At 36.1% G+C, this 7,780-nt stretch overlaps 2 protein-coding genes across 4 annotated transcripts; both read left to right on the forward strand.

Moving 5' to 3' along the window:
• The first annotated feature begins 1,903 nt into the window (after nt 1–1,903).
• On the forward strand, nt 1,904–4,457 carry LOC125194177 (protein GrpE). Its single transcript, XM_048092248.1, has 3 exons — nt 1,904–2,283; nt 2,822–3,334; nt 3,982–4,457. Exons 1-3 carry the CDS (start codon nt 1,981–1,983, stop codon nt 4,213–4,215), a joined length of 1,050 nt encoding a protein of 349 aa, XP_047948205.1. The 5' UTR covers nt 1,904–1,980; the 3' UTR covers nt 4,216–4,457.
• Nucleotides 4,385–7,780, forward strand: LOC125194175 (protein DETOXIFICATION 21-like). 3 transcript variants are annotated; one of them, XM_048092245.1, is made up of 9 exons: nt 4,385–4,463; nt 5,423–5,761; nt 5,836–6,377; nt 6,477–6,563; nt 6,636–6,692; nt 6,755–6,993; nt 7,094–7,212; nt 7,319–7,405; nt 7,475–7,779. In XM_048092245.1, the coding sequence occupies exons 2-9, from the start codon at nt 5,498–5,500 to the stop codon at nt 7,526–7,528; spliced, it is 1,449 nt and encodes a 482-aa protein (XP_047948202.1). In that variant the 5' UTR covers nt 4,385–4,463; nt 5,423–5,497; the 3' UTR covers nt 7,529–7,779. The 3 variants fall into 3 exon arrangements, with proteins under 3 accessions (XP_047948202.1, XP_047948203.1, XP_047948204.1); XM_048092246.1 differs by lacking the exon at nt 7,319–7,405; XM_048092247.1 differs by lacking the exons at nt 7,094–7,212; nt 7,319–7,405 and having other exon boundaries at nt 7,475–7,780.

Below are 7,780 nucleotides of genomic sequence, written 5' to 3' on the forward strand. Positions count from 1 at the left end.
CTATTCAATATATGTATTGCTTGTAAATAGGAGTATAATAATAATAATAATAATAATAATAATAATAATAATAATAATAATAATAATAATAATAATAATAATAATAATAAACAAAAAAAAAGTAGATAACAAGTTAAAAGTTAAAACCATAAACAATTTTAATTTTTATTATATTTTTAATTAATAATAGAAGAAATTGTAATTTACTTTCAAATTTTGTCACAATAGAAGAAATTGTAATTTACTTCCAAATTTTATCACAATAGAAGAAATTGTAATTTACTTCCAAATTTTATTAAAGTCTCATAAGTCATATTGCAATGTTAAAAAAAGTCAATTTTAAAGTTAATAAAGTGCTTAAAAACTAGTATGTTAAAACTAATACTATAAACCAATTCGGTTAGTTCGGTTATAACCGATAACCGATCGGTTCAAACTGAGTCGGTTAATTAAGTAACCGAATCAAAGATTGGGTCGATTCCGATTAGTTTTTTGATGGAATTTTGGGATCTGTTAACCAACCGAATACCACCCTACCTAAAATTAAACTAACTAATCGAAAAATTTGTGTACTATCGCTTTTGGACAAATTTAGTATAATATGATGCACAAATCTTATGAGAAAATATTCATTGCTCCATTGGTGCATTCTAACATGGTATATGACTGTATAACCAATCAATATTTCTTTAACAAGTGCAAATAGATAAACACCTAAACTATTTTCACCTAATAGGACAACCTTTTTGAGAAAGCCAAAATATGGGTATTTCATATTTTTGAATTTTCTATAACACAATACTTCTCTCCGTCCCATAAGAATATGCACTCTTTCCTTTTTAGTCCATTCTATAAGAATATACATTTTCTAATTTAAAATAAAAAAAAAATTCTCTCTAATAAGGTGAGATTCATTCTCCACTAACAATACTTTAATTACTTTTTCTCTCTACCTCTCTTTTACTTTATTAATTTTACGTTAAAACCTGAGTCGAATCCAAAGTGCATATTCTTTGGGGACGGATGGAGTATATGCTTAACTAAATATAATCAAATTAATTTTTACTCATCTTCTAATATAATTAGCTTTTATACGTTTATAATTAGGGTTGTAGTACTAAACTAGTTTTAAACGGTAAACGCTTTTTTTATTACTATTATGTATAAAATAATGCAGAGTTTATTACAAAACCTTGTTTGTTGTTCATTGCAGAAAATTCAGATATTTAGAAACAATAACATTGTTTAGCATAATTGAAAAATCAAAATAATTGAAAAATCAAAAAATTATTATAAGGTTGTTATTAGTTTATTATAATGAATTCCAGATTATTTTATAATAATGTTATTCGGATGCTTTAGATTCAACGTGAATATCACCAAAAAAAATTTCTTAATAGTTGTACACTTTCTCAATCTCATAATAAGTACGCCTATCAACAATATTCACTACACATTTATCGACATAAAACAACAAACCCCAACCACGAAACAATTTAAAGAACGAATTAAGGTTGCAAAAATAAATATTAAAATCATCATTCAGAAAGCTAACTTCATGTTAAGAATAGTATTTCAAAAGAATCAGAACAATATCGAAAACTGTAACAAAGTTTTAGAAAATACCATATTGAGTAACAGAAAAAAATTTAACGAGTGAGCAGATAATAAGCTACAAAATGAAATATTTAAGATAAAAAAATATAAGTAGGATCCTTTCTCCAAATCTGTAATTTCTCTCTAAACTATTGTCTTAGATTATACTAGTATAGTACATAATAAAATAAAATAAAATTATGCTTCGCACTGAACTTCATAATTTTAATTTTAATGTTAATTTTAATTTTAATTTGAATTTAAATTTATTTTCCAGAAGCTGGTAGGAGAAGTGATCACACTAAACCCTCAAATTCAATCCTCTTTCATTCCTCCAACCATTATCCTCTCCTCACCAACTCCCTCTCTATCTCTCCGTCTCCGATGGCCACCGCCGCAATGATAAAAACGCCACCAACCTTCGCGGCCTATCTTTGCAGTACCGCCGCCGGTGGTTCCTCCGTCAAACCTCCTCAGATTTCCTTCACATCCACTAGGCTCTCACTGCCTTTGATACGCTGTCGTATTCACCACTCCAGACAACACAAGAGGACTGGCATCGAATTTCTCAGCCTCTCCGCTCAGAAATTCTCGACCTACGCTGCTAATGGAGAAACCGCGGAGGCCGAAACCGAGACACAAGAGAAAGAGCCGGCTCAAGGATCTGATTCGGAGCCTCAAATTGAGGTAGTTTTTCTATTTGCGTGGATTCGATTTTATCTCTAATTTTGCTTTCTATTTTTAGCTATGGATGAGCTATTTATTCAGTGTGCCATGCCTGTTGTTCAGTTTTGATTCCTTGATGTTTTCTCCGGAGATGATAGGGTTATTGATGCAACTTGTTTTATTTGAAGGAATTTTTTAAAAAAGCTGTATTTTGTAACTGATGCTGTTTCTTGTATGATAATGGTGGAAAAAATTGTATTACTTCCAGGCTAATAATACTCAGATAGTTTAGTAATTAGCTGCATTTATACAAATATATACTAACCTATAATTTGTTTATGTGGTTAATGATGTGTAATCATTTTTTACACAAGTGAGACTTGTTCCCCAGCAAATCCTGTTGATTTTAGGTTTCTGTTTGAAAATCCAAGCTTTTTTTTTGGAATAGCCATTTGATTTGGTAGGAATTTCTAAAATTAGGAAAAGGATTTAAATGTTTCAGCAGCCAGAGAGAATTTGCATATACGGAATGATTTACTAGTTCTATTTTGATGGGCAGGGGGACAATGATGGCACTGCTAATGTTGATGGTTCTAGTGAGACTACTGATGCAGTTGCGGATGAACCAAGTTCTGTGGTAATAGCTTCTTTAAACTTATATAAGGAGGCTCTAGCAAATAATGATGATTCAAAAGTTACCGAAGTAAAATCTTTCTTAAGATCCATTGAAGAAGAAAAAGTGGATCTTGAGAGAAAGGTGGCGACTTTATCTGAAGAACTGCAGTATGAGAAGGATCGAGTTCTTAGAATTAGTGCCGACTTTGACAATTTCCGTAAGCGGACGGAGAGAGACCGGCTTTCACAGGTGTCAAATGCACGAGGAGAAGTTTTAGAGAATTTGTTACCTGTACTGGATAATTTTGAGCGGGCTAAAGCTCAGATCAAAGTGGAAACTGAAGGAGAAGAAAAGATCACCAACAGTTACCAGAGCATATACAAGCAGTTTGTGGAGATTCTGGTATCCCTGGGTGTTGTTCCTGTGGAGACTGTTGGGAAACAATTTGATCCGATGGTGAGTTCCTACTATTTATTTCGGTATTTCTAAATCAGGAAGTAATTCTAATTGGTGCATGGACAGCCTTGTTATGCTAATATTGCAATGACAACAAGTTGTGTAGATGTTGCCCCTTTAGAATACCGAGGGGCTTTTTTTAACCACAGAGTCCTTTCAACAGCCTTGTATTTACAATCATTCTCTGGCCATTGGCTCGATGCAGGCAAGCTCCCGAGTTGGCTCAGAATTCAGTCGAGTTATAACTGAACTCTTTGAAAAGCTGTATAAAGTTGGTTCAGGTTTTATGAAGAACCGGATACGCTTTTAGGTTAAACAAAGTATCAATCGAGTCGAGCCAACTCGGTGAGTTAGTTGACCAGAGATGGTATGGCATCTTATATATTGCAATATATTTTCCTCTGGCCCTCTTGTAGGTTAGGAGAGGTGTTTCGGTGGTCTCTCCCTGGCGCCCCGTTTTATGATGACGCTTCAACTTTTAAATATCCTTTCTATATTGTGGAATTTTTCCTTGAAGATAACTCACTTAATCCACATCGTGTGAATCAGGCAGTGAAATCGAGCTGCAATTGGCATTGTTTTTCTTCTTTTACTTAAATTATGGATTCTCTTCCATATATTTCTGACTTTTATTCTCTTTCCAAAAGCTGCACGAAGCTATAATGCGCGAAGATTCAGCAGAATATGAAGAAGGTGTTGTTATTGAAGAATTCAGGAAGGGGTTTCAACTTGGTGAGAGACTTTTGCGACCCTCAATGGTGAAGGTATCAGCCGGTCCTGGACCTGCAAAAGGCAATACTGAAGAACAATCTGAGGAAAATGCAGGAGAAAGTGAAACCAGTGAAGAGGGCAGCTCCGAAACCACTCCAACTGAGGGATAACTAGCCTGACAGCCAATTTTGTGGTAGAAAAAAAATCTCTCTTGCTAGTTAAATTCAGCTTTGAGTTTATGTGGGTCTATCTATACCGGCTCTAGAGAGAACACCAGTACAATAGATAAGAATGTATTTTTAACTGGGAAATCCGCTCATCGCATTCATTCATTGTGACCTTAGAAACAACAGTTGTGTTTTGTTAGCATTGCAGGATTCTTACTATATATGTTTGGTAAACTTTCTCTGTTTCTCAGGTATTTTCTTTTGGCTTTCTTTCGTTTATTCTTGAATATTAACTGCCCGTTTTCGTCATTTTTGTCTTTTCGGACATCGAACATCAAACAGTTATGGTTTGTGGAGGATACCATACTTCATTGCATAAGCTCTTAGACTAGTTATAGTAATAGTAGTATTTCTGGATCAAAGTTACAATGGATAGATCGTTGATGTTTGCATTTATTTCCCGTTTTATATCTATAGCCTTACTGGCGTGTTAGTCAATTTTTTATTTTTGGCATCCACGTGCTACTAGATATGACAGCATTGTTGCAAGAATAAATTTACCTGCAAAATTGTAGGATCAATTTGCACAAAAACTACAGTACTTTAATTTGACCTCGAGCTTGCCCCCATGCCTTAGCGTCATTATCTTGCCGCTAGCAACTCGAACTTGAGACATTTTTAGAAAGGTTATTGGTCTGTAATGACATGATTTTTTTAATTATTTTTCAAACCTTTTGTTTTAACAAATTTTAATATTTTTATTTTTGGTATCGCTCCCCAGAAATAGAAAATGAATCCATATTTGTCACAAATTAGAGTATTTTTTTAATATTACACAAGCCCATATTCGCAATATATAGCATTAATTAATTTATTGGAGGGGATAATATTATGGAGACTGCATGAAATTAGAGGAGAAGAAGAATTTAATCAGCGCCGTTCATCCATTTTATACAGTTAAATAGAATCAATCGAGTTTTGGTTTTCCAAAAACTTCTTCTTTCCCAAAACCTTATAGAAATTCCTTTGGTTTATATGTGCATGCATGCCACTGTTTCGCGTTATTCATATCTGTTATTATTCCTATTACATAAAGGATTAAGTGTGATTTTAATTACAATTTGTAATAATCATATTGGATATGTGCCCTATTCAGCCATTCAATCATTTGCCATCCTGATCCTGATTCATCTATTCCTTGATCGTTTAGAAACACTATTTATTTAAAGCCTGCGTGATGTGTGTGAGCTCGGAAGTTGTGTTGTGACCGAGAATTATATGAACAATGGAAGATAATAATACTCAAGAAGCACTAACAAAGGCAGTAGAGCCTGGAACAAATGTGATCAATGAGGAGAGTTTACAGAGGAAGATTTTAGTGGAAAACAAGAAAATGTGGGTGGTGGCCGGCCCGGCCATCTTCACCCGATTCTCCACGTTTGGGATAAATGTCATTAGCCAAGCTTTTGTAGGCCACATCGGTTCCACTGAGCTTGCTGCCTATGCTCTCGTTCTAACCCTCCTTACTCGATTTGCCAATGGATTGCTGGTAATTTCATACCCTCTCGTATCTAACATGGATCATCGATTTGGTCTAGCTTATTATTCAATAAAAATTTGCAGCTTGGAGCAGCCAGTGGATTGGAAACTCTATGTGGGCAAGCCTACGGTGCAAGGCAGTATCATATGCTTGGGATCCATCTTCAAAGATCATGGATTGTTTTGATTATTATGTCAACTTCACTTGTCCCAATCTACGTATTTGCAACCCCTCTCTTAAGAGCTCTAGGACAGAACGAAGCGATTGCTGAAGAGGCTGGGAAAATCGCCATCTGGTGCATTCCAGTGATGTACTCCTTCGTCGTCTCATTTACCTGCCAAATGTACTTGCAAGCACAGAGCAAGAACATGATCATAACATACCTTGCAGTGTGCTCACTCTCGATCCATCTCTTTCTCTCGTGGCTTCTAACTGCCAAGTTCCATTTTGGTGTCACCGGTGCAATGGTGTCCACTGTCTTAGCCTACTGGATTCCAAATATCGGCCAGTTGATCTTTGTCACGTCAGGAGGATGCCCTGAGACGTGGACAGGCTTTTCAACCTCGGCTTTCAGTGATCTTTGGCCTGTAGTCAAGCTTTCCGTGTCATCAGGCGCTATGCTTTGGTAAGAACTAGTAACTCGCTGCGTTTATTTTAGTTGATAAATAGTCCAAACTTTTTTGGTGGGATTTGATCATTTTGTTTGATTTTTGCATGGTGGGAGCCTCGAGCTCTGGTACAACGCGATACTGATACTTTTGACGGGAAATTTGGAGAATGCTATGGTTGAAGTTGATGCTCTTGCAATCTGGTATGATTCAATCTGAGTTGTTTTTAAGGTTGGATGTAATTGATAAACATTGCTACATTCATTTTCTTGCAGTCTCAACATCATTGGCTGGGAAATGATGATATCTCTTGGATTCTTGGCTGCAGCAAGGTAGATAAAGCCAACTGCTATAATCCTTTATCCATATTGATTCCATCATCTTTCTTTCCCAGCGTGCGCGTTTCAAACGAGCTTGGGAAGGGCGATTCCAGAGCTGCAAAGTTCTCCATTGTCAACATAGTGGTGATCTCACTAGCCATAGGGCTGGTGCTGTTTGCACTCTTTCTAGTCTTTCGCAAGCGCCTGGCTTATGTATTCACGGAGGATCGTGCTGTGGTTGCTGAGGTCGCTCGCTTGTCGCCTCTGCTGGCATTCTCCATCCTCATGAACAGTGTGCAGCCAGTTCTTTCTGGTGAGTCCTGGTTCTTTCTCGTCTTACTCGCACCATTCGCGAGACAATGCAAGCACATCGTTGAAGAATGCCACAAACTTTGTCTGGTGATCGTAAACAGGAGTGGCGATTGGGGCCGGTTGGCAGAGTGTGGTTGTTTATGTTAATATTGGATGCTACTATTTGATAGGAATTCCTATTGGAGTTTTGCTTGGTTATGCAATGAAATTACATGTTGAGGTCAGTTTATGTTATGCTATGAAACTTTTTGGAGTTTCTGGGTTTTTATTTAAAATGATGCTAAAAAGTTCAGGGCATGACTTAATCTTAAAATGTATATGGTTAGGGTGTGTGGATTGGAATGTTGATAGGCACTTTGATTCAGACTATAATGCTAATGATCATAACTAAGAGAACTGATTGGGATAAACAGGTAAAAAAAACCCTCCCTCTTAGTTCCTCAATGAATTTGATTCAATTAATCTCATCTTGGACCTCTTAGGTCTCAATTGCCCGACGACGGCTTAACCGATGGATGGTCAACGATACGACCTAATGATCGGTCAGCAGAGTCCGTATGACCAGCAGGATTCTCATCTTCGTCATCGTACATAAGAAACCAAGCATGCCAAAATGTTACATCCCCTTTTGTAGTTGTATAAGTTGAGAGAATGTTCACCTCATTCTAGTTTGGTGTGTTTTCTTATATAAATAGAGCCCATTTTTCATAAAACTTGTTAGTATTTGGTTTCTGTTCATTTCAACTGCCCAATAAGCAACTCAGCAACAGAAATTGTCTCGCTTGTAG

The sequence above is a fragment of the Salvia hispanica genome, chromosome 6 (genome assembly GCF_023119035.1).
Source record: "Salvia hispanica cultivar TCC Black 2014 chromosome 6, UniMelb_Shisp_WGS_1.0, whole genome shotgun sequence".
Classification (NCBI taxonomy): domain Eukaryota; kingdom Viridiplantae; phylum Streptophyta; class Magnoliopsida; order Lamiales; family Lamiaceae; genus Salvia; species Salvia hispanica.